The sequence below is a fragment of the Ursus americanus genome, chromosome 2 (assembly GCF_024610735.1).
Source record: "Ursus americanus isolate L20-20 chromosome 2, mUrsAme1.1.p, whole genome shotgun sequence".
Lineage (NCBI taxonomy): Eukaryota > Metazoa > Chordata > Mammalia > Carnivora > Ursidae > Ursus > Ursus americanus.
Window position 1 is genome coordinate 45909684 of NC_142128.1, and position 23828 is coordinate 45933511.

At 54.6% G+C, this 23828-nt stretch overlaps 4 protein-coding genes across 5 annotated transcripts; 3 read left to right on the forward strand and 1 right to left on the reverse strand.

Annotated features, from left to right (window-relative positions):
• The first annotated feature begins 1753 nt into the window (after window positions 1-1753).
• On the forward strand, window positions 1754-10890 carry NDUFS2 (NADH:ubiquinone oxidoreductase core subunit S2). The gene is made up of 14 exons (XM_045784274.1): window positions 1754-1910; window positions 2724-2830; window positions 5300-5490; window positions 6994-7114; window positions 7276-7388; window positions 8021-8095; window positions 8251-8328; window positions 8474-8559; window positions 8764-8883; window positions 9550-9679; window positions 9916-10011; window positions 10185-10268; window positions 10409-10466; window positions 10669-10890. The coding sequence occupies exons 1-14, from the start codon at window positions 1816-1818 to the stop codon at window positions 10704-10706; spliced, it is 1392 nt and encodes a 463-aa protein (XP_045640230.1). The 5' UTR covers window positions 1754-1815; the 3' UTR covers window positions 10707-10890.
• A 532-nt stretch (window positions 10891-11422) lies between these two features.
• On the forward strand, window positions 11423-14643 carry FCER1G (Fc epsilon receptor Ig). Its single transcript, XM_045784627.2, has 5 exons — window positions 11423-11568; window positions 13462-13553; window positions 13703-13738; window positions 14095-14115; window positions 14269-14643. Exons 1-5 carry the CDS (start codon window positions 11520-11522, stop codon window positions 14329-14331), a joined length of 261 nt encoding a protein of 86 aa, XP_045640583.1. The 5' UTR covers window positions 11423-11519; the 3' UTR covers window positions 14332-14643.
• A 2385-nt stretch (window positions 14644-17028) lies between these two features.
• On the reverse strand, window positions 17029-18537 carry APOA2 (apolipoprotein A2). Its single transcript, XM_045784387.2, has 4 exons — window positions 18435-18537; window positions 18211-18286; window positions 17774-17906; window positions 17029-17253 (listed from the first exon to the last, which is right to left on the reverse strand). The coding sequence occupies exons 2-4, from the start codon at window positions 18260-18262 to the stop codon at window positions 17103-17105; spliced, it is 336 nt and encodes a 111-aa protein (XP_045640343.1). The 5' UTR covers window positions 18263-18286; window positions 18435-18537; the 3' UTR covers window positions 17029-17102.
• A 1739-nt stretch (window positions 18538-20276) lies between these two features.
• TOMM40L (translocase of outer mitochondrial membrane 40 like) lies at window positions 20277-23811 on the forward strand. Of its 2 annotated transcripts, none has more exons than XM_045784385.2 (10): window positions 20277-20432; window positions 20650-20899; window positions 21191-21258; window positions 21555-21647; window positions 21930-22031; window positions 22180-22285; window positions 22459-22581; window positions 22697-22773; window positions 22982-23084; window positions 23226-23811. In XM_045784385.2, the coding sequence occupies exons 2-10, from the start codon at window positions 20785-20787 to the stop codon at window positions 23363-23365; spliced, it is 927 nt and encodes a 308-aa protein (XP_045640341.1). In that variant the 5' UTR covers window positions 20277-20432; window positions 20650-20784; the 3' UTR covers window positions 23366-23811. The 2 variants fall into 2 exon arrangements, with proteins under 2 accessions (XP_045640341.1, XP_045640342.1); XM_045784386.2 differs by having other exon boundaries at window positions 20750-20899.
• The last annotated feature ends 17 nt before the right edge of the window (window positions 23812-23828 follow it).

Sequence of the window (23828 nt, forward strand, 5' to 3'; positions counted from 1 at the left end):
CTGCCCCTACCCCCATTCCTCTACCCACTCTCTGCCTTGTCACCTCCTGTCTCCCAGATCATATCCGCAGAATGCTTCCTTTCCCCCTCCCTTCCTGCTCATGTCATGAATACCTGCCCTGGTGCCCACAACGTCCTCAACTGCCCCCCCACTGCCAGACCTACCTCTTGACCTACCACATGCCCTGACTCTGGTCCTAACTCTGGAGGGGGCTGGGGCTGTGGGAGTCGGACAAAGGACAGGAGACCAGAAGGGGCAGGGGCAAGAGGAGCTATCACCAGAGGACTCTTACTGTCCCTTTCCAACCCCCCATCTGAGATGAGGACAAAGGGGGTGACTAAGCAGTGAGAGACAAAGCGCCTTAGAGTCACAGCAGCAGCATGTGGGGGTATTGGCCGCAGGGAGAAAGCACAAAAGATGCAGTGTCCTAGGTACCCCCCCAGGAGCCCTCATCCCGGTCCCAGTTCAAGTTGCCTCCAGGGCCAAGCAGCCCAGACTCTATCCTGACTTCTCCCAGGCTGGATTAGCGCAAATAAATGCAGTCCCCCCACCTCCAGCATTGCCCTGCCCCCTCATCACGTTCACTGTGTTCCAGCTACTGGAGAGCAGGCTCAGGGAAAGGATGGGGGGGGGGGTGAGGGAGGCAGGGAGGCAGAGCCTCTGCCTGGCTGTGGGGGCTGCCCAGTCCACCCCAGTCCCAGTCAGTTCCCACAGCCAGGGATATGGCCCCACCCTTTGGTACGGTTCCCATTAGGTCAACTCCCAAGCTAGAAGTCTGGCTTTCCCCTCTTTCTTCACAGCTAAGAATTCCCTGTCTCTGCCACTTTCCTGGTCTGTCTGCCCCACCCTGCTGCACCGCTGGTGGGCTGTCTCAGGGACCCTGTCTGGGGGGGATCTGGGGACGGCCTCTTTCCAGGCTCAGAGTGGGAAGCATGTCCAAACTCAACGGGTGGCCCAGCTGGAGCTGGGCTTGGAGGCAGAGGGAGCGAACAGGAACAAGCCTCCAAGGCGGCAAAACTCTTGGTGTCTTCCATACAGAAGTGGGATCAGACTCCTGGTGGCACTACGTTTCTGTGCCATTGCCACTGGCCAGGACTAAGGCAGAGTCAGAAAGACATGAGGGAAAGAGGACTTGACCCAGGATGGAAGGAGGGGATGAAACATCTCTAAGGGCGCTTCCCGGGTCTGTCATTCTGCAGCTTCTGGAAACCTGGCAGACATCAGGGTCACCCAGAGGGGACCTCCCCTCCTCATCTGGGCTGAGGTGGCTCCTCTACACCCAGCAGCCTGCTCCAATGCTGGTGGCCTTGGCGTCCTCCTCTTTTTTGGTTTTGGTTTGGCGGGAGCTCTCAGACCCGCCCAGCCGCGCTTGGGCCCCCGTTCCCTAGCCCACTTGGGCCATCTGGAAATTAGCTGGCTTTCTCCACTCCGAATCTTTTGGCAAAGCTTGAGGCTGTCCCGGGAGGGCCGGGCTCCGACGCCGCCACGCCACCCGGAGCGGGGCTCAGGCCGGGGGCGGGGGAAGCAAGCGGGCGAGCGAGCGAGCGAGCGCCGGCCCCGCGGGAGCCGCAAGTTTCTCTGGCTCCCGCCGCAGACAGTCAGTCACGAGCAGCGAGAAGAACCGTGCCCGGCCGGCGCTCCGAGAGCGAAAGCTAAGCCCAGGCGCAGAACCCGGATGTTGTCGGCTCGCGGCGGCTGCGGCCCCGCCAGCTTCCAGGAGGGCGGCCCCGTGGTGCCAATAGGAGGGAAGCCGCAAGGCGGCGCGCAGGAGGCACTTCCGCCCGTTCTCCTTCCCGCAGTCCGCGGCGGGGCAAGATGGCGGCGCTGAGGGCTCTGCGCAGCCTCCGGGGCGTCGGGGCCCAGGCGCTGCGGTCCGCGGCCGGGGGCCGGCTGCCGGTTCAGCCCAGCAGGTGAGACTCCGGGCGGCCCTCGACGCGTTGCCCCCGACGCCAGGGTTTCTCGGGTGTGGCGTCTCCGCGGGCCCTGTGACCCCCTAGGAAAGAATGACCCAGGCCTGTGACCCCTCGCCCGGGCCTGCTGTGCCGGGCTCCAGGATGCAGTGGCGCCCGCTCCGGTCGAGGGCGGAAAGAGGGGTGAAGTCGTCTGGGGGGAGACCCTGCCCCTGAATGTTAGTGATAGTGTCACCTTTCTCTTGTGCCCTGCTGCTTCTCCCGAACCTCAGCATGGGTGGCATGCGGCTGTTGAAGTCTCCTTAGACGAGAAAAGGGACGCAGTCCCGATGGAGTTAAAGGAGGAACACAAACCCAGACACCTCCCCCAAACCCCCTCCTCCCCGTTGGTCCCCAGGACATCACTCAGGTCTCACCCAGGCTGAGCCAGGGAGCCAGCATGCTCCTCCCCCCGCCCCTGCACAGGCACTGCACACCTCTTAGTCTTCGGTTGACCTTGAATACACACACCTTGCGTGCATTCATACTCACCAAGATGGAAATACGAATGTGATGAGAAGTTGAAGGAGTTAGGATTCCCAACCTTGCATGCACAAAGGTGATGGGTGCAGTGCTTCGAAGAATAAGTTGTTAGTAGGAATGGAATGTCTGGAGTTTGAGCTTGTTCTGCTAAAGCTACACTAACTGTATGCCAGTGACTTGGCCTTGGGGAATTCGAGGCGCCCTTGCCTGGGCCCACCTGAGAGTGAGTGGGAACGGAGGAGCCAAGCACTGTTGAGGCCCTGTGTCTAGGATTTGTCTTTAACTCCCTAGAGGTGCTCGGCAATGGCAGCCAGATGTGGAATGGGCAGAACAGTTTGGGGGAGCTGTCATGTACCCCGCCAAAGAAACAGCCCACTGGAAGCCTCCGCCTTGGAATGGTGAGTTCCCAGAGCCCCTGTCCCAACTCACACTCATCCCCGCCCCAAGCCGATTTCGGAGTGCTCTTGAGCTCTCGGTCAAGTTTGTGCCCTTGCCCTTTTTGCTTCTTTCACCAGCACTTCAACAAACACAGTAACACTGATAATAGGGCAGGTATTTGTCAAGTAGAGAAGGAAAGGAAGAACATTCCAGGAGAAAAAGTAGGTCCTAATCAACCCTTGGAGGTCCCTACCAGATTTATATTTTTAGCCTCAGCTTTTTCTAGAGGTTCAATATATTTCCATCTTCCTTTGGTAGAAAAGGTGGTTTTTCCCACTGGTACCCAAATGAAATTTTCCAGACTACGAAGCATTTTTCCCCCATCAGAAGTAGCTCTTGTGACTTTTTGATTTTGCTCAGTGGTGCCCACATTCTCCTAATTTCTCAGGAATGAAACATTTTAATCCTCTTTGGCTCTTTTTCCTCTCTCGCCCTCCCTGTCTCAGTCCAAGAAGCCACCAAACCATGCAGGTTCTTTCATAGTGTTGCATATCACATCATCTTTTCCTTTCTTGTTCAGATCTGTTTCGTAGTAGACCTTAATTATTCAGGGGTGTATTCCCGGGGTTCCTGCCACGGATCTGGTCCGCCTCCAACTATGCAGGACAATGTAATCACCTTCCTCTTCCCCAAACATCATTTTACCATGGCATTCATTCTCTCGCTCAGAAACGTTCAGAAGCAAGAAAAGTGTACCAGTAACAGTAGCCAAATGCTTACCGTGTGCCAGGTTTTTGATACGCGTTATTTCACTTAGTCCTTGCAACAACTCCATGAGAGTGATACTAGGTCCCACTTTTGAGGAAATCATGGTGCAGGGAGATTAAAACTTGATCAAGGATACATACATGGATTTGTATTCGGGTCTATCTGACTCCAAAGCCCATGGTGAAGAATTTGGGTTGAGAAGTTAAGCTCTGGTTTCAATTCTCTGCTCTCCTATTTATCTGTGAATAAAGTGCTATTTCTAGCATCACTGTAAAGATTAAATGGGATCATAAAGTGAACCACTTAGTGTAGTGACTGGCACACGGTAAGTCCTCTGTATGTGTTGTTATTAATGATACTGATAATTGAACCACTGCCCCCTATAGCCATCAACACTCGTCTTCTGCCTCTTGGTAGGTAGAGTTCTGCAGATACTTCCTTGTCTCCAAGATTTGAGCTTTGTTAATTCCATAGCCTGGGATGCTCTTCTGTCTACCTGTTTAAGTCATTCCCTATATTCAAGAACCAGCTCAGATCCTGCCTTCATGAAGTCTTCACAGTGTTCTTTTCCTCCTTTAAATACTTAACGGCTAAGCCACTTACTTGGTAACTTGTAAATTTGGCCTCTGTTACTTGTTCCTCGCATGTACTTATTTCCCAGATTAAATTGTCTGCTTTTGGAGGGTTAACGCTGCCATTCGGTAGTAGTAAGAATTAAGTATGCATTTCCTGATTGATTGGGCATTCATCAGATAGATTTGGAGGGCAGTGTATCATAGTGGTTAAGAATGTGGACTGTGTGGGGCGCCTGGGTGGCGCAGTCGTTAAGCGTCTGCCTTCGGCTCAGGGCGTGACCCCAGAGTTCTGGGAATGAGCCCCACATCAGGCTCCTCCGCTGGGAGCCTGCTTCTTCCTCTCCTACTCCCCCGGCCTGTGTTCCCTCTCTCTCTGGCTGTCTCTCTCTGTCAAATAAATAAATAAAATCTTAAAAAAAAAAAAAAAAAAAGAATGTGGACTGTGGAGCTGAACAGGTTGAGATCAGTCCTGACTCTGCTGCTTGCTAGCTCTCTGAGAAGTCATTTATTCTCTCTGGCTTCAGTTGCACCAATAAAATAAGGATAGTAATAGTAGCTACTGCTCGTGTGGTTGTTAGGAGAATTAAATTAATTAAAATCAGTGACGTGCTTAGAATAGTGCTTGGCACATAATGAGGACTATGTGAATGTTATTAGTATTATCATTTTTCTTAAAGGTTTTATTTATTTGAGAGGGAGACCACATGTGTATGTGCACATGTGTGTGCTGGGGGAGGGGCAGAGGGGGAGGGACAGAGAGAATCCTCAGGCAGACTCCATGCTGAGTGCAGGCCCAGTGCAGGGCTTGATCCCAGGACCCTGAGATCATGACCTGAGCCAAAATCAAGAGTCAGACGCTTAACCGACTGAGCCACCCAGGTGCCCCAGTATTACCATCTTTAGAAAGGTATCTGGGAGACATGGAAAGCGTGAGGTTTGTGCGTGGTCCCTCTTGGCAGAAAATTTAGATCTTTCTCCCCTTTCTCCCATGTAATGGTCTTCTTCCTGGTTACGTTGGTGATTAGGGAATTAACAGGATGTGGAACGGTGACACGGAAGATCTCTAGGGAGAGGCTAACCCCTTGCTGTCTCTTGGGGGTTCTCTAGGGAATTATCATTTGGTCTGCATTCTTCCCCGCTTCTCAGATGTGGACCCTCCAAAGGACACAATGGTGACAAACCTGACCTTGAACTTTGGGCCCCAGCACCCAGCAGCCCACGGAGTCCTGCGACTAGTGATGGAGTTGAGTGGGGAGATGGTGCGGAAGTGTGACCCCCACATTGGCCTGCTGCACCGAGGCACTGAGAAGCTCATTGAGTACAAGACCTATCTGCAGGTGTGGGGGCGAACAGGGGCCTGCTGGCGGGACCTGGGGATGCCGTGGCCTGGGACTTTGCCAGTTTGCTGCCCCCAAAACCCCAGGGGAGGAGGGTGTTGAGGATATGAGGACAGTCTTGGTTGGGAGGATAGAGGGATGTCGCAGGGGATGTGTGACTGAATCCATCTAGATTTGGTTTTTCCAGGAGAAATGCTTGGCAGCCAGAGCTACACTCCCACCTTTTCTCCAGATGACTTTTGGCTGGCCCCTTTACCCTTTGTCTAGTGCCTCAGTTTCCCCATACTAGTACGTCAAAGCCGGTGTCCCTGGGGACAGGGGAAGAGGAGAGAGACGTCAGCTCCCTGGGATTAACAGCCGATTCTTGTATCTTCCGGCTGTCTTAAGTTTGTTTTCGAAACACTCTGAGTCACAGTGACCGGGAGGGAGTTTGTGGCAGTGTGCCGTTTTTAGGAGAGCTCCGTGACCCAAATGGTGAGGGTCAGATTGGAAGGAACTGGAGCTGGGACAGGCATGTGAAGTTTTTTCTTACCGTCATGAAGAAAGGTCTTGCTCACAGAGGGTGACGGGGGTAGGATACAACCAGCGGACTAGGACGTGACGCCCCCAGAGAGTCCAGGCAGGGATGGTTTCTGGTCCCAGAGTATGGAGCTAAAGCCTGCGGCATTAACCCCCGTCACAGTGACATCAGGACAAGAACTGGCTGCCCCAAAGACAGGCGTCCTAGCCCCGCCTCCTTCCTGGAAGCCGAAGCTGGTTCGGCAGACAGCTTGACTAGCTTTCTTGGCATTCTGGGGAAAGAACCATTTCTCCCCAACCAGAAGCCAGGCCGGTCCTTCTCAGGGCTCTGTCTTCCTTAAGTCCCTCACTCCCACCCAGTGCGTCCTAGGACTGGTTACGTGTCTCCTTCAGCGTCTCAGAGAGGCACACTTGCCTGAGACAGTCGTGGGCCGGAGCAGTGTGGCCAGAGGCGTGCTGGAGCAGCTCCTGCCGGCTGGCAAGAAGAGGTTGTTAGGTTTTCGGGAACTTTGTGAGCCGGTTGTTAAACAGAGGCATTATTAAAAGTTAAATTACGTTAGCTCACAATTTAATAAATGGTATTAAAAGCCAAGGTAAGAAGCACGCGAAGCTCATCCCTTTCGCACTTCGCTTTGCTGTGCTCTGAGGTGTGGTCATGCACGTCCTTGGCGGCAGCGCCGTACGATGGTGCGCTGCTGTGCCCAGCGCGTGTTCAGTTACGTGGCTTAAAACTGGCCCCGCTAAGTGGATTTTCACCATGGAAACTGGCACGCACAACACATCAGGGTTCCCTTTCACCCCTTCAGAGAACAGATTTTTAAGCATTTTCCAGTATGTGCTACTGGATGCTGCCTTGCTTAGCTCCTGAGACTGGAAGGCTTTATGCAGCACTGACTTCTGTTGCCCACGGAGAGCAGTGCTGTTGGCGGGCTGTCTGAGGGCTCCTGGCCCATGAGGGGTGACCCCGGTTCTTCCCTCTTCCAGGCCCTTCCATACTTTGACCGGCTGGACTATGTGTCCATGATGTGCAACGAGCAGGCCTACTCCCTGGCTGTGGAGAAGTTGCTCAATATCCAGCCGCCGCCCCGGGCGCAGTGGATCCGGGGTAAGCCCCGTCACCTCCCCGTGGCCCTCCCCGGCCTTTGCCCAGCTTAGGAGCGTCAAACCCAGCTTAGTGTGCAGACCCCAGGCTCTGCCCACAACTGCTGTGTCAGCGTCGATCCTTGGCTCCTCTGTCCTTCCCTTGTTGTCTTCACCTGTCTGCAGTGCTGTTTGGAGAAATCACGCGGCTTTTGAACCACATTATGGCTGTGACTACACATGCCCTGGACATTGGGGCCATGACTCCTTTCTTCTGGATGTTTGAAGAGAGGGAGAAGGTAAGAGAAAGAGGCTAGGATAGGCAAGGGGTTCAAGAAGTGGAGAAGGTTCTTGAAGGAGACAAGAGATTAAAAGGAGAGAGAACATAGAACATTTAGAGGAAGAAGGTCTGTTTAACTCGGGTTATGTTTTTTCTTTCTTTCTTTCTTTCTTTCTTTCTTTCTTTCTTTCTTTCTTTCTTTCTTTTTCTTTCTTTTCTTTCTTTTCTTTCTTTTTTTCTTTCTTTCTTTTTTTTCTTTCTTTTCTTTTCTTTTCTTTTCTTTCTTTTCTTTTCTTTTCTTTTCTTTTCTTTTCTTTTCTTTTCTTTTCTTTTCTTTTCTTTTCTTTTCAGACTTTATTTGTCAGAGAGCACAAGCAGGGGGACCTGCAGGCCGAGGGAGAGGGAGAAGCAGACTCCCTGCTGAGCAGGGAGCCCAACGTGGGGCTCGATCCCAGGACCCTGGGATCATGACCTGAGCTGAAGGCAGATGCTGAGCCACCCAGGCGCCCCGAACTTGGGTTCTGTTCTTAAGAAACTCTGTCGTGAGGGGTTGGTTGGTCACCAGAAGGCAGGGGGCAGGGGAGCGGACTAGCAGGTTGTTGGACTTGGAGCCCAGGATTTTGTCACTAATTCCCAGTGTATCCTATCAAGATGTTTGAATTCTACGAGCGCGTGTCTGGGGCTCGGATGCATGCTGCCTACGTCCGGCCGGGAGGTGTGCACCAGGTGAGCCTGCTCCCCTTTCTTCCCGGACTTCCAGCCCACGCCTGTATCGTCTGTGGCCACTGGAGGGCAGCACTGGCCGATGGAAACACTGACCCCATAGCCATGGGGCAGGGAGGCTGAGCCCGGCTCACTGTCTTTCTCCATTTGGCTTCTAGGACCTACCTCTTGGGCTTCTGGATGACATATACGAGTTTTCTAAGAACTTCTCTCTTCGAGTTGATGAGTTGGAAGAGGTAAGATAGGAGGCAGTGGGGAAAAAAATCCCTCTTTTCCGCTCAAGAAAGGCTTGTGGGGTTTTAGTCCTTAGTTGTAAAGAACCACAGAGGCATCTGAAGGGAGTTTTGAAAAGCGTTCCCATCCAGTTTTCTTGATCGATAGATGCTGACCAATAATAGGATCTGGCGAAATCGAACAGTTGACATTGGGGTTGTGACAGCCAAAGACGCGCTTAACTATGGATTTAGGTGAGAGGAATATGACTTCCGCGCTCGGGTATGGGGGTTCCAGCCTGATACCTCGGCTTCAGGAAGGTGTGGCACTGTCTGTGCTGCGCTCTGATTAGATCCCACACCCAGAGCTGGGGGGAGGGAAAGGGGAGACCAAGGAAGAGAGTGTGCCTCCTTTCCTGGTTCATGGAAATGGACCCTCGTTCCCGTTCCACTCTCCAGTGGCGTCATGCTCCGGGGCTCAGGCATCCAGTGGGACCTGCGGAAGACCCAGCCCTACGATGTGTATGACCAGGTGGACTTCGATGTTCCTGTTGGCTCTCGAGGGGACTGCTACGATAGGTAAGGCCCAGATCCTCTCAGCTCATTTTCCAGCTGTTTTCCCTGTCTGACTTTGTCTTGGCTACTTTCTTTATTCCCGTATTTTCCAGTAGGTGTTGGAGCTCTTGTGTCTGTGAAGCCAAGTGGTTTTTCAAAGCCATCTTCTTTTACCCTTCTGTCCTCATCTCTTAGATGTAACTAGTTTGGGCTGCATTTTTGTAGCTGAGAAAGCTGATGTGTAAAAGTTAGAGATCAGCCTGGGATTATCCTGTTAGTGGTGGTTGAGACTAGAATCCTCCTGATCCAGTGCTCTTTCCACTGGATTCTAGGCTTCACATTCCATTCCTGTGCACTGACCCTGAAAAAGATTGGCTTCTCTTTTCTTTTTGAGTCCGTTTGACCCTCACCCGTTCTATAGTCCAAGAAGTGTCTAGGAGGGTAATTAAAGAGGAGAGTACTACAGGACACGGGCTGAGAAGATCAGGAGAGGACTTGGGGCAGGAGCCAGCACCAGAGACTAGAAGTTTTACCTGGGTGGCCAGGCCCCGTAGAGATGCCGCACTGGGAGGAAAGAGGGAGGGAACACGTTAGCCAGCACCCTGGGCCAGCCAGGGGTGTCCTTGCCCGCCTCACGTCTGTTGCTCTGACTGAGCCTCTCTCGCTCTGAACGTGTCTCATCCCCTTCAGGTACCTGTGTCGGGTGGAGGAGATGCGCCAGTCCCTTCGAATCATCGAGCAGTGTCTGAACAAGATGCCTCCCGGGGAGATCAAGGTTGATGATGCCAAAGTGTCTCCGCCTAAGCGAGCAGAGATGAAGGTTGGCTCTGGGGAGAGAGAGACAGCCAGGGAGGAGTGTCCTTGGATTACACCCTTCTTCTCAGTTTTCCCTTTTGAAAGAATTCACTGTAGGAGTCTTAACCTCCCATGGCCACCTCTTCTGCTCACTGTGTGGGTTTTCGTCTCCCCCAGGCGGGAGGTTATTTCCTGTGCTGCCGGAAGGCCTGGGAGACATTTGGATCTGGCTCACTGCTGCTCCCTTTCTCCTCTTTCCAGACTTCCATGGAGTCATTGATTCATCACTTCAAGTTGTACACGGAGGGCTACCAGGTCCCTCCGGGGGCCACATACACTGCCATCGAGGCTCCTAAGGTGAGGAGGGGGGGAGGGAAAAGGCAGCCCAGGGCACTGGGGGGACTGGAGACAGATGCCCAAATAGATGCTTGATCATCAGCGAGAGGACAGGGGGTGAATAGAGAGGCTTCGCTGGCAGAGAAAAGTGTTCTTCCTGTTAACGGAGGCAGCTGACCTTCTTCCTCGGACAGGGAGAGTTTGGGGTGTACCTCGTGTCTGATGGCAGCAGCCGCCCTTACCGGTGCAAGATCAAGGCTCCTGGTTTTGCCCACCTGGTAAGAACCAACCCCAGTGATTCTCACTCCGTTCAGTGAATCAGTCCTTAGTGACCTTGGTTGGGATCCTGATGAACTTCCCTTCCTTCTCGTCCCGCCCTGCTCACCTTGCCTGACATGGGCTGTCTCCGTCTCTCCAGGCTGGTTTGGACAAGATGTCGAAGGGCCACATGCTGGCGGACGTTGTTGCCATCATAGGTACAAGGCCTGTTGTGTGGCAGAGATGCCGTGGACGAGGGAGTTTGGAACTCTGATGGGGGGGTGGTGCGGGCAGAAACTGAACACTTCCTGTTCAGCGGAGGCTGCGGGCATGGACTCAGATCGTCGGTCCACGGGGCACAGTAATGAGTTCTGGATTTTTGACGACACTGCTTTTTTTCTCCTCCTGCTGATCTCTTAGGTACCCAAGATATTGTGTTTGGAGAAGTGGATCGGTGAGCTGGGGAACAGCGTCTGATCCCCCTGCCTGCCTGCTTCCTCCTCGGAGCCCTTCTGTCACTGGACAGGGACCGTGTGTGTGTACGTGTGTGTACACGCCCGTGAACGCTCGGCCGTCAGGCTTTCTGTGCATGTACTAGAAAAGGAGAAATCCTAATAAATTAGCCGCCTTCCGGCCCCTCTGCCCAGACCTCTGGTATGTCTTTCTCAGTGTCTTACCATCTTTCACTTTGTTGGAAAAGTTAAGAATGTAAATTAACCCTCCAGTTCTCTATGAGACTCAGTTATCGCCAGTTTTTCCTGTTCATCTCCACCCCCTTCTCTGACTCTTGGCCTTTCCACTTCTCCATTCCCCATTTCCTCTTTTCCCCTCAGTTCCCCCTGCCCAAACTTGGCTGCTTACACAAGTTGGTAAACCTCTCCAATCAAAACAGGGGTAAAGTTCCATGTGGAAGGGCAAGGGCTATGGTGGGGTCTCAGGGACTCTGAAGGGACAGTTCATTCCAGATGTATCCGAACACAGGGTGATGGCCGATTTAGATGGCCTTTCTCAAGCACAGGTGTCACCCCCGTCCCTTGGTGCCTAGGGCTTGGTCGCTGAAGGACTGAGGCATGAGAGCCCAGATCTAACTCCCTTAGTTGGCCCTTCCGGGAGCCGCCCGGGCTCTGGTGCAGGAAGGGGAAGGGGCCAAAGCTGGGGGAAGGCGGGGCAGGAAGGGGGGAACTCTGTGGTCAGGGAGCCGCTGAGCACAGCTGCGCAGTGCTGGCTGAGCGTCCGATCCCCGCTCACGGCCCTTCAGCCCCCGGCCCAAGATGATTCCGGCAGTGGTCTTGCTCTTACTCCTTTTGGTTGAACAAGCAGGTGAGAGGGTTTGGTGAGGGCCCGTGAGCTGGGCCCCAGGGTGGGAATTGAGGGCACGCGTCTGAGGGCCGAGGCAGGGGCAGACGGGGAAAGGCTGGCAGGTGGGCGCAGGGCTCGGTCGGACACCGAGACCTTGAGGCTGGTCCTATCTGGTCCCCATCAGGGCACAAGCGTCCTAGTTCCCTCCTTTCATGTCTCCTTACTTTTCCAGGGTTGATCATGGTTGATCATGGGGAAGGTTTCAGTCTGGCAGGGGAGGGAATGGTTGTATGATATGAAAAGCGGGGCTGGGGAGAAGCTCCTTTCCTATGATCAGCATCTCCTGTGAGGTGCCTTCGGGCTGGTCCCCTGGGAGCTGGTCTCTAGCTGGGGGGTAATATTCATAAAGCCCTTCTAGGAAGGTGGGAGGCTGTCCTTCGGCTTGGGAGTGAGGCAAGGATGGTCAAAGTAGACGCGTTTTCTGCTTCGGTGGGTCATCGCTAGGCCAGACCCCTCTGCCAACAGCTGCTAGGGGTGGGGGGCAGCCCTCCATGCCCGGTTCTAGAGGCCTGAGCGCCAGCCAAGAAATGGAGGCACACACGGGGAGGTCTCAGCAGCTCTAAGGCTGCAGGCCCTCAGTTTCTGAACTGCCCCTTCTTGCTGGCTCTGGGCTGGCTCTGTGTGTTTTGATGAGGGTTGCGGCTGGGGGCTGGGGAGGAGGGGGTTAGTGAAACTTCGGGGAAGTGGGAAATTGAAAGAGACTGGCCAGGGAGCCCAGCCGCCCAGCTGTGAGGTGGAGGGAAGGATTCCGTGGGTGCCATCCTGCTACCACCAGATGAGGACGGAGCGGGGGCACCGGGGCAGAAAGGTTAGGACGCGAGCCCTGAAAGCGGAAAGCCTGGGTTTGAGCTCCAGCTCCGTCACTTAGCCCTCTGGCCCTAAAGGAGTTACTTAGCTTTTCCAAGCCGGCGTTTCATCCTTCGTAAAATGGCAATAATGATGTGTCCCCCCCCAACCCCCCACCTGGTAGTTTTTCAATTTATGCAACATTATGCGAAAGCGTGTCATGGCACCGAAAGTACCACACTGACATCAGTCACGTGCCTGTGAGCTCTTCAGATAGGGACTGGTGCTCAGACCCTATTTGATTTTTTAAATTGCACAAAACTTCCTCTCTCTGTGGCCCAGAGTGAGTGAGTAACAGGGCAGAGTGCCCGGAGACGGAATCCGGCTGTGGTCATCCCCCTTAACCCCGGGCAGAGACGCTCGCCCAGCCGTGTGCACAGCCATCAGGGTCTGTGAGGCCTAGGAGAGCAGACACTTGTTCTTCCATTTTTAAGCCCACTATAGCGGGCCCGAGAGTGATGAGACTGAGGCTCAGAGATGACCAATAACCGGGTAATTGCCTTCCCTCCCTTCCTCGGTTCACATCCTTCCTGTCCAGCCCTCAGCCACAGGTCACAGGACTTAGCAGAGACACTCCTGTGGTTTCTTCAGTGAAATTTGTCACTGCCTGTCCCTCACCCTACCCCTCTGGGCTGAGGTTTTGGTCTTCACCCAGTGAACTCAAATAAGTCCCTTGAGGGCTGTGAAGTGCTCAGCGGTGCCTGAGGAGCTGACAGGGCGCAAACCAGAGGGCTGGGGGCTGAGGGGGGCTGAGGGGCTCCCTCCTCGGCTCTCAGCACCTGTAAGTTCCATCACAGCAGGCACCAGAAACCCCACACTTCCTGTCCCAGCCCTGTCCCCGGTGAGGGAGAAGGGGAAAAGCTGAGAAAAATAGGATCCAGAGAGGAAGATCAAGCGTCTCTCCTGGGAGGCTCCCCACCAGGCCCCGTCCCACCTGCCAGTTCTGTCCTCTGAGTGCCAGCTCTTCCCTGACGCCCCTGACCCCGCGGGCACGCTCTGTCCCCTCAGCCGCCCTGGGAGAGCCTCAGCTCTGCTATATCCTGGATGCCATCCTGTTTTTGTACGGTATTGTCCTCACCCTGCTCTACTGCCGACTTAAGGTAAGGCTGGGGGAGGGGGCTGGCGGGAGGCATGGGGGGGCCAGCTTGGCTTTGAGGAGAGGGAATAACAGGGGTTCCCCACAAAGTTGGGAGGTACGGGGTTGGGCCCACTAACATCGCCCTTGCTGATTACCTTTCCCCTGCTCCAGATCCAGGTGCGAAAGGCAGCTGTGGCCAGCTACGAGGTATGTTCCCTTCCGTGCCTGGGTGTCAATGTAACAGACTCCAAGCTTCCGAGGTCCCCCTCCCACTTCCCCCTACCTGCCCCACCACCTAGCCGAGTCACAAGCACAATGTTCAGCAGGTGACAAGGGAGAGTGGAGAGTGACAATGAGTGTGTGAGAGTCGTATGCGGTGTGTACCTGTGCCTTTGCAGCCCCGTGGGCAAACGGGCATTCATGCCCGAGTCCCCATGTGAGTGCCCTCTGGCCCAAGTGGCCAGCCAGCCCCGGCCACATACCTCACCGGGTGGGGAAGAAGAGGCCGAGGGACCCTGAAGGAGGCGTGGATGTCTAATGCCTTGTCCCTTTTGCCTCCGCAGAAATCAGATGGCATTTACACGGTGAGTGAACCTGCCCCACCCCCACCCCAGACCTGGGAAGTCAGAAAAGGGTGGGGTTTTGTGTGATCTTTGGAAGACATGGGGTCGATGGGGGTGGGTGGGAGCCCTGTGATGGACTCAAGCTCCTGACCATCCTCTGACCTCCACCTCCAGGGCCTGAGCACCCGGAACCAGGAGACATATGAGACCCTGAAGCATGAGAAACCACCCCAGTAACTTTAGAACAGATGCCCTTGGCCACCTCCTTCCCCTCCTGGTTCTTCTCCTAGCCCTCCTGGTCGGCATCACATATGCCCCCCGTTAATGCCAGCTGACCCTACCTCTGTAATGATGCTATGCCCCCCATTATTGGACACCAGTGGTTCTTCCTTCCCACCAAAGACCTCTGCTCAGATGCTGATCATTAATGTTTATATTCTAATCTCACCGCCTTTCCCCACCCTTCTCTTTCCCGTCTCCCACTCCCCCTCAACAATGGAAAGAGAATACCACCAATAAAGCCGCCACAGCCTGGGCTCTATGCATTTATTTACCATGTATTTATTCAGTCTCTACTAGGCGCTAGGCTGGGGACTAAAGATGCCACTTTGAGTAACCAGCTCCCGACCTCACAGAGCTCACAGTCTGGTAGACGTCAGGGCAATGTTGCTTGGTCGAGGGGTGAAGGCTGACCGTGCCTGGGGCAGGGATGAGACTCTCGGCCCCAGGCCCGCTGGCCTGCAGCTGGAACAGGGAGTGAGGTGTCAGGAGTCTAGGCATATTCAGAAACATCGGAGCCTAAAAAAATGACATCTGCGCCCAGCTTGGCTTTCCGCGTCTGGCAGCTGAACCAAGGTTGGGTCGTGGAGTAGCCTGGCTCTCCAAGCCCAAACAGTCACCGATCTGGATCAGAGCGAGCTTCAGGGAACAGCATGGGGACAGCTCGCAACGCGCGCACATCTGGGCATTAGCGCAGCTGAGAAGCCAAACATGCAGAGCAGATGGCCTGACGAAGCCTCGAGCGATCTCCTGATGGAAGATTTTACGGGAACAGTGAGTTTTCGGTGGGTTCTGGGGCAAGAGGGATCTTACAGGGCCAGGTAAGTGTTGGAGGTGGGTAAGGCAAAGGGGAACAAATGGGGTCCAGATGGGAGTTCAGCTCCTCCGAGTGCTGGGGTGGCTGGCAAAGGAATCACCCGGTCAGGTGCACGCCTGTCCTGTTTGCGGCTCTGCCAGAGGCAGGATTGCCTGTGGGATCTGCATCCCATCAGAGGCTGCGGGTCCTAGCTCCAACCCAGCAGCCCCGGCAGAGTGGGTCTTGAGTCCCCAGGCCGAGCCCTGGCCACCCCCGTGCTGGGCAAGACTCCGCTGTGTACAGCGACTCACGCCGCCCGCCTCTCGCACCTCTCGCTCACTCACCCGGAGAGGAAGATCCGGCTCTTCGAAGTTAGTGAACCTGCCCAAGGGCATCTTGCAAGCAACAGCCTGAGCTCTCTTTGTCCCCACACACCTTGCCCCACGAGGCACGAACAGAAACTGGGGAAGAAAGGGAGGAATGTCGCCACAGGTGGTGAGGGCCTTGAAGGCCAGACTGAAGACTGATCGACACACGGAGGAAGTGGGAGCCGGGTCTGGTGTCCGGGACACAGTGATTTCGGATGAGCTATGACAAAGGAGCCAGGGTTGGGGGGTAACTGCTTTAAGTGTGAAGTGGGAACCAAATTTTCTTGGAAGATGCCTCCTCTTCCTCACACTCCGTTGTGGTATTGTGAGTCTCCTACATCAGCGCAGCCTGATTTCCATTCCATTTTGATTTAATCTGGGAGAACTGTCTGGCCTCTAGCTGGCCACCATGTCTGTGAGTTCCAGACCAGACTACCTGGCCAGGTCTGTGCTTAGCACCCAGATAATAGGCGGAGAGATTTGGAATGGGTGTTCAGACAGGGGCTCTAGGTGAGAGTTTATTTATTTGTTTGTTTTTTTAAAGATTTTATTTATTAGAGACAGAGAGAGAACACAAGCAGGGGGAGTGGGCAGGCAGAGGGAGAAACAGGCTCTCCGTTGAGCAAGGAGCCCAGTAGGGACTTGATCCCAGGACCCTGGGATCATGACCTGAGCCACAGGCAGATGCTTAACCAACTGAGCTCCCCAGGCGTCCCTAGGTGAGGGATTTTATTTTATTTTATTTTATTTTATTTTATTTTATTTTATTTTATTTATTTTATTTTATTTTATTTTATTAATATTTCATTTATTTATTTGACAGAGAGAGAAAGAGACAGAGAGCACAAGTAGGCAGAGAGGCAGACAGAGGGACAGGGAGAAGCAGGCTCCCCACTTAGCCGAGAGCCTCAATCCCAGGGTCCCGGGATCATGACCTGAGCCAAAGGCAGACACCTAACTGACTGAGCCACCCAGACACCCCTAGGTGAGGGAGTTTAGATGGAAGGAATGTTTGAGCACTTTTGTGGAAGAAGAGTGAATCCACGTCTTTTCTGTAGGATGGGGGGAGCGTTATATTCCCCTGGCTCAGAAGGGAAGCCAGGGTCTCAGGACACCTCTGGGTTCATTTATGGGAAGCCTTCTCCTCTTCATAGAATGATCAAGAGGAAGTTCGGGGGGCGGGGTTTGCCCTCCTTTCCTGTGACCTCTAGTAGTCTAGGGACTCAGTTTGTGAAACTTTCCTCCTTTCACCGTCCGTTGTGCAGTGCAGAGGCTGACCCTGTGCTGCAGAGCGGATCCCAGGCTGGGGGAAGCCGGTCGGGCATGGAGAGGACTCGTAGACACCACTCCCGTGTTGTTCCCACCATCTGCTCTTCATCCCTCCCTCTACTCCTCACACCAAACACCCCTCCTAGCAGGAGCAGCCCTCTCTGTCCTCCCCTCACCCATGCCCCTACTTCTCCCCGTCCCCCAAAGCACCAGGCTCACACCTGACTCCTTCAATATTTATTGTAGAAAACAAGGAGCATCTTGGGAGAGGGCTGTAGGCCGGGCCAGTGGGTGTTCTAGGGGCCAGCTGCGGATCGAAGGCAATGGTCTGGACACCTGTCCGGCTGTGTTTTGAGGTCCATGAAATTGCTCAAGAAGTTGATCACGTCAGTTCCGGCCCTCTTGACCACGGGTATTAGCTGCTCCTGTGTTTTCTCAACATAGGACCTGTATATTCAAAGGATGAGAGGTCAGTGTGAGAGACCCTAGGCACTGGCAGGAGCCTTGGTGGTGGTGGGAGGTGAGACCCAACTTCCCAGACTCTAGGGCCTGCTGCATCCTGCCATGGCAACGCTCCCAGGAGGAGAGGGAAGCTCTCCACTGGGCAGGGCGACAGACCCTAGAGACAGAAATTCAAAGCCTAGTTCCTGCTAGCCCTATCTGTCCAAGGGGGTCTATGGGATCCACAAAGTGGTGAAGGAATTTTTCTCTCCAACTTAAACCTCATGCTCCCTAACCCCCACCCTTGAGCTCCGACTCTGTACAACCTCCCATCTTTCCTTCTTTCTCTCTATAGCTCCCTGGTTCCTGGTTTCTTTCTTTCTTTTCTTTTTAAAAAGATTTTGTTTTTAAGCAATCTCTACACCCAACATGGGGCCCGTACTCAATACCCAGAGATCAAGAGTCGCACGTTTTACCAACTGAGCCACCCGGGGGCACCCCTTGAGCCCCTTTCACTGAGACTTACCTGGCCTGGGCCTGAAGCTCTGGGCTCTTGACCTTCTCGAACAGGTCCTTGCCGTAGTCAGTCACGGTCTGGAAGTACTTAGAGACCAGGTTCTGCAGAGTCAGCGCCTCCGCCTGCCTCCGAACGATAGCCCCTGTGCGTGCACACGCGCGCGCGCACACACACACACACACACACACACACACACACACACACACATCAGCTGGGTCCCCAACAATGAGTCCTGGCCTCCTGCCAGGACTCTGTCAGTAGCCAGCCCCGCTCTCAGCCCCCTCCCCAAACAGGTACCCAGCTCCAGGTTTTCGGATGAGCTTTCTGAGCTATAGAGAGGGAGTGATCTTTCTCTGGAGCAGTCTGGCACAGGAGTACAGACAGATGGGAAGCTAGGACCCCTAGCACCTTCTCCTTCTCGGGACCCCTCTCCATATGACGCCCACCTTCAAGGCTACCGATGGCGAGGAACAGCACAGCCATGGCAAGCAGCTTCATGGTGGTAACAGTGGGGACGGTGGCCTGGAAACAGTTGGGGATGGGGGAGAAATGAGCACCAGCCCCTCCCCAGAGACTCCCACCTGGGTGCCCAACCTGGTTCTCTCCCTCCCCACAATTAAAACCTGGTCTTCTCTGGATCCTGGCCATACCACTTGCTCCCTTACCCTACCTGGTCAGCGTTTCTGTCCGTGCTGTGTCCGGCCTGGCTGGGGAGACGGGGGCTATATACATTTCTGCTTCCCCACCCCCCTGTCAGGTGATAAGGACTGCGGAAGGGCCCCATGGGGCAGGCTCCACGTTGGAGTAAACAAGTTGGAGAAATGGGGGAGGAGAGGACAAGCATGCGGGGAATCATGGTGATGATGTGGGAGGCAGGGGGTGCAGGCCTTAGTGGAGGCCAAGGGGGTATACTTCAGGCTTATTCAACACACATTCTTTTGGGGTCTGGGGCTGGCAGTCTTTGGATTTGAATGCTGCAGGAAGCAGGATTCCTAGTTTTCTTCCGGAAAGCCCTGCCATATCAAGCTCTCAGCCCTTGGTAACTTTGTCCCGCTGTGGCTAGATGTCATCTCCCCAGCCCTACCCCCTTTGCTGCAGCTTGGCAGAGAGGTATTGGGGAACAGAAGAAAGGGGAAAGGAGTTGAAATCAGGGGCAGGGGGCAAGGGGATGAGGATTAGGAGAATAAGGCTTAGGGCCAGAGGGCAGGTGTGATTGAATCTGTCCTGTTTTCAGTTAATGTGTAACGAGATGAGGGAAAAAACATGAAAACCCAGAATGACCCTTCTGAGTGCCGATAAACGAGTACACCCTACCCCCAATAAAACAAATTTGGAAAAGCAGCCTCTGCCTTCCCCTTCCCAAATGGTGGGCTCTGGTAAGAGAGGAAGTGAATGAGAGTCTTCTACCAAGGATAAAGGTTGAAGTTCCCTAGCCACTGGATTACCTTATCATTCTAAGGTGATGGTCAGCCAATATGAGTCAGCGGGGGCCAGAGCATCCCTTTGACCAAAGCCTCAGCCCCTGTGCCAGCCCCGATTGTGAGGGAGGACAAAGGTACATTCCCCAAGCCCAAGGCATTTGGGTGAAATCAGCTAAATAGATACTAGAAGCATTTGTATCTTTTATCCTTTTGCCCTCAAAGTGTACATAGAACATTCTTGAGACATGGAGATGGAGGTATGAGGGCTAGTGAGGGAAGCGACTGGGGCCTAAAAAAAATCTTACCCCATCTTCAATTATTCCTATGTGGAGTGCTCAGTTCTTGAAGGGCACTGCATTGATGGTCCCTGGCTTTGGACTGAAGTGCATTTGGGGTCCAGAGTCCATATTCCTAGATTTTATTTGCCAACTATGCCCAGGCAATAAGGGAAGGATTAGCCGATAGGGGGCAGTTGTTTCAGGGAATCGTTCTGCTAGAACTAAGGCTGCAACCCCTGCTTCTCTACCCCAAACTCCCACCCATTCCCATTCCACCAAGAGAACTACAAGGTGAACTTTGAGAGGTGCCGACCTCCATGTCTCCATAGGGAGAGCTGTACTTGCGAGCAGTACTCATTCGTAGGTGTGCCCTGGGGTGTACTGGGGACGGCTGTGAGGAGTCCCTGAGGGGTTCGAGGTGGGGACACCTAGGAGCCATATGAACCGGGGTTCGAATGCAGTATTCACAATCATTCCCTCTGCCACCCTTCACAAAACGGAAGCCTCCAGGCTGTACGGCGAAAGGAGTTTCAGCGGCCCAAGCTCCAAGATGCTCCCTCTGGTGTCTACTACGTTCACAGCGTTTTCCCGACCTTGTTGAGGCCGGGCGATCTAAGGCCATCTACCTGAATAAGTCTGAGGAGCTACCAATCAAGTCCCGCCCGCCTCTGCAGTGCCAGGGTTGGAGCTCTCTGGACCTGACTCTGCCACTCCTTCGCTTCCTTCTCTCCCATTGGCCCCTGGGAGACGGAGGCAGCCTTTTTTTTTTTTTTTTAATCGGTTGGGCGGGGCCCAATCATGGGAGGGTCGGGTCTTTAAAGTCTTTTTCGCCCGATTCCAAGATGGCGCCCGTGACCACGCTGAGAATGCAGCGTGAAGCCGCAGTCCTGCCATCACTCAAGATGGCTGCCCCCATCAAGATGACCGGGGTGTGCCGGGGGAAAAGGGGCAGCATGATAGTCTGAGACGGTAAGGGCCATTGCTTCATTGCAAGCCTCACCTTGGGGTCTAGGAGTGAAGAGCAGAAAGACTGGGAAGCTGGGTGAGGTCTGTGATGGGAGCTGGGATTAGAGAATGGGGGAGGAGTCGGGGTGACAGGTGGGGGTGAAGAATCAAGGATGGGACGGGAGTGTGCCTGGGGTTCAATCTCCCCACCGGTACCCTCTCCCCACTCTTCCTGTTCCAGGTCTAGCATCGGACCATGTGGAAGTTTCTGGGACTGGGGAGTCGGATGATGGGGGGTGGGACCCGTTGGGGGTAGAGGGAGCAATAGCGTCCTTTCTCAGGCTAACCCCGGGCCCTCCCTGTTCTCTGGACTGAAATGGGGAACACATTGGGCCTGGCACCGATGGGGGCTTTGCCCCGCCGGAGCCCCCGTCGAGAGGAACCTCTGCCCAACCCTGGGAGCTTCGATGAGCTGCACCGCCTATGCAAAGGTGAGAACTTGGCATTTGGGTGTCTCACGTTGAAGGGGCAGAGGAGGGGAGGGTCTTGAATGCTGGGTGCCCAGTGATGGGATCCGGAAAGGGGAGATCCCAGCTGGGGCATCCAGCCTCAGGGAGGATCAGGTACCCGAATGGAGTGGAACATTTCATGGTAGGACTTGAAAGGAGGTCAGTTCCTCCAAAGTGCTTTCAATGGGACTGAAAAGGGGAGACGACTTCTTGGGGTAGAGGTTCCTTGTCTGTGCTTATTCCTCCCCTTCCCGTCCCCTCCACCCCCTTCAGATGTGTTCCCAGCACAGATGGAGGGAGTGAAGCTCGTTGTCAACAAGGTTCTGAGCAGCCATTTCCAGGTGCTCCCACTTCTCTGGCCCTCTTTACTATTCTTCCCTGCCTATCCCTGGATCCTCTCCTCCTTGCCTTTGTACTCAAGCCTTAACCAGGCTATGTGGGACAAATGAGGGAGGATGTGGGGCTCTCTTTACTTCCCTTGCCTGGGGGACTTGTTGCTTTTAGTTTTGGTGACCCTCTGTATATTTTGGAATATTTGGGATTCTTATAAGGCCTTCTGGATGGGGAGAAGAGGAAGGGTGGAACAGGGATTGAAATGAGCAGGAATGCTTTCCTCCATTGACTTCTCTTTCCTCAGGTGGCTCACACTGTGCATATGAGTGCCCTGGGCTTGCCAGGCTATCACCTCCATGCGGCCTATGCCGGGGACTGGCAACTTAGCCCCACCGAGGTGAGGACGCCTTACACCTGGGTCATCTCCCTAAAAGCCCACCCAGGACCCGGGTCTAGAGGAGGAGGAAGTGAGTGTGTTATGGGAAAGAATGTACAGGGCACCTGCTTCTCTATTTCCTCTGAATGGGAGAGAGTGGGGGAAGCATTTGTGTGATGAGCCGGAGTTTGTCTCTGTGGCCCCACTAGGGGGCGCTGGGTACTGTTAAAGAAATCCTGGATGGTTGGATGGAAGCTGAGCGGTGCCCCCCAGCTCAGTCTTGCTGTGTCCACTCTTCAACAGGTGTTCCCCACTGTGGTAGGGGATATGGACAGCAGTGGCAGCCTCAACGCCCAGGTCCTGCTCCTCTTGGCAGAGCGGCTCCGAGCCAAGGCTGTCTTCCAGGTGATCCATGGTTCCTGCCTCCATCCACTGAAGCATGTCCTCTTTCTCCATGAGTGTCCTGCTCTGGGGCGCTCCAGGGAGAAGAGCAGGGCAGGAGTGACCGTCCGGGGGCGGGGGGAAGTCCTTACTCCTCGTTCTCCCTACCCAGACACAGCAGGCCAAGTTCCTGACGTGGCAGTTCGATGGCGAGTACCGGGGAGATGACTACACAGCCACTTTGACCCTAGGGAATCCTGACCTGATTGGGGAATCGGGTGAGGAACTGGGACGGGGTGCTTTTTATCTTGGCTGCCCACTTGCTGGTGTTGGCTCTGCCTTCTTATCGTCTGTACAGTTGAGGGATTAGAAACTTCTGGGACAGGGTGGGGTGGGGGCGCAGGGATGCTGTCCCTATGACTGACCCCATGTCTCTCCACTACCCCCACAGTGATCATGGTGGCTCACTTCCTGCAGAGCCTCACCCATCGGCTGGTGCTGGGAGGAGAGCTAGTCTATCACCGGCGGCCAGGCGAAGAGGGCGCCATCTTGACGCTGGCTGGGAAATACTCGGGTACGGGGTGAGGAGGAATGGTGACAGGGAGGGGAGATTCTGAACTCGGTGAGGGTTCCTGACCTGTGTCCTGCTACAGTAACGCTCCTTGTCTCCTGCATTTTGGTTTTTACAGCGGTACACTGGGTAGCTACATTGAATGTGGGATCAGGTGGGGCCCATGCAAGTTATTACCACAGGGCAAACGAACAGGTGAGACTACCGATGCCGTCCCCCACCCCAGCAAGTCAGTCGTGAACTTGTGCCCCTGCAGACCTCCACAGGCCCCCTGCCCTGCAGGTCGTCCCACCCACACGATACAGAGATTTCACGCATGCCTCCGTTCCTCTGATCCCCCGTCAGGACTCCTCTGGTCCCCACTGACACAGATCCTTCTCCCATCCTTGCCCGTGGTTCTCAGGTCCAAGTTGGAGTGGAATTTGAGGCCAACACAAGGCTACAAGACACAACCTTCTCCTTTGGTTACCACCTGACTCTGCCCCAGGCCAACATGGTGTTTAGAGGTAAGGGTTATTAAGATGGCATTCGGAGGTGCTGAGGGACTGGGGGGACAGGGGGTGGAGGGAAGCTTACTTCTGACCTTGCTTCTGACCCCTGTCTCCAAACCTGTGAAATAACCTAGACTGTATCGTGTTCCCCAACAGGCTTGGTGGACAGTAACTGGTGTGTGGGTGCTGTGCTGGAGAAGAAGATGCCCCCCTTGCCGGTCACCCTGGCCCTTGGAGCCTTCCTCAATCACTGGCGCAACAGATTCCATTGTGGCTTCAGCATCACTGTGGGCTGAGGCTGTCCCAGGGCCAGCCCCGTGGACGCTGGAACCTCTGAGTCAGGGGCCCTAGGGCCAGAGACTAGGCCCCCTCTCCAAAGCCCACCTTGCCGGGTGACCTCTGGGTCCCAGGAGCAGAGTGGGGGACAGGACCGAACTGGAGCTGCCACAGGGGCAGCTGCTGAGGCAGTAGTGTGAGGCTCCCACCTCTGCCACCGGCCCCAGGGTCCTCTTCCCGTGCTCTTGTGGCTCTGGACTAAGGGAGAAGGATTAAGGGGTGTGTCTGGCCGACTTTCCTCCCCTCACTTCCCCCTTCTCCATTTCCCTATCGATTAAAGCTCCTAGCTTCTTCCTGTCCACAGCAGAACAGTCTGCATGGGATCAGCTCCCTATCCTGTTTTCCATCCCAGAGTCTCCCAGGGCTGGGAAAGTAGGGCTGAAGGGCTAAATCTTTGACCTCAGAAAGTGCCCCCCCCTTCCC

Excerpts from the sequence above, each read along its gene's own strand:
- NDUFS2 (XM_045784274.1), top strand. The coding sequence starts at position 1,816 with ATGGCGGCGCTGAGGGCTCTGCGCAGCCTCCGGGGCGTCGGGGCCCAG. Across the intron at positions 2,831-5,299 it reads GAAGCCTCCGCCTTGGAATG|ATGTGGACCCTCCAAAGGAC; the intron begins GTGAGTTCCCAG and ends CCCGCTTCTCAG. Across the intron at positions 8,884-9,549 it reads CGAGGGGACTGCTACGATAG|GTACCTGTGTCGGGTGGAGG; the intron begins GTAAGGCCCAGA and ends CATCCCCTTCAG.
- FCER1G (XM_045784627.2), top strand. The coding sequence starts at position 11,520 with ATGATTCCGGCAGTGGTCTTGCTCTTACTCCTTTTGGTTGAACAAGCA. Across the intron at positions 13,739-14,094 it reads CAGCTGTGGCCAGCTACGAG|AAATCAGATGGCATTTACAC; the intron begins GTATGTTCCCTT and ends TTGCCTCCGCAG. Across the intron at positions 14,116-14,268 it reads AATCAGATGGCATTTACACG|GGCCTGAGCACCCGGAACCA; the intron begins GTGAGTGAACCT and ends CTCCACCTCCAG.
- APOA2 (XM_045784387.2), bottom strand. The coding sequence starts at position 18,262 with ATGAAGCTGCTTGCCATGGCTGTGCTGTTCCTCGCCATCGGTAGCCTT. Across the intron at positions 17,907-18,210 it reads CGCCATCGGTAGCCTTGAAG|GGGCTATCGTTCGGAGGCAG; the intron begins GTGGGCGTCATA and ends GTGCACGCACAG. Across the intron at positions 17,254-17,773 it reads GAGCTTCAGGCCCAGGCCAG|GTCCTATGTTGAGAAAACAC; the intron begins GTAAGTCTCAGT and ends TTGAATATACAG.
- TOMM40L (XM_045784385.2), top strand. The coding sequence starts at position 20,785 with ATGGGGAACACATTGGGCCTGGCACCGATGGGGGCTTTGCCCCGCCGG. Across the intron at positions 22,286-22,458 it reads TGACCTGATTGGGGAATCGG|TGATCATGGTGGCTCACTTC; the intron begins GTGAGGAACTGG and ends CTACCCCCACAG. Across the intron at positions 22,582-22,696 it reads GCTGGCTGGGAAATACTCGG|CGGTACACTGGGTAGCTACA; the intron begins GTACGGGGTGAG and ends TGGTTTTTACAG.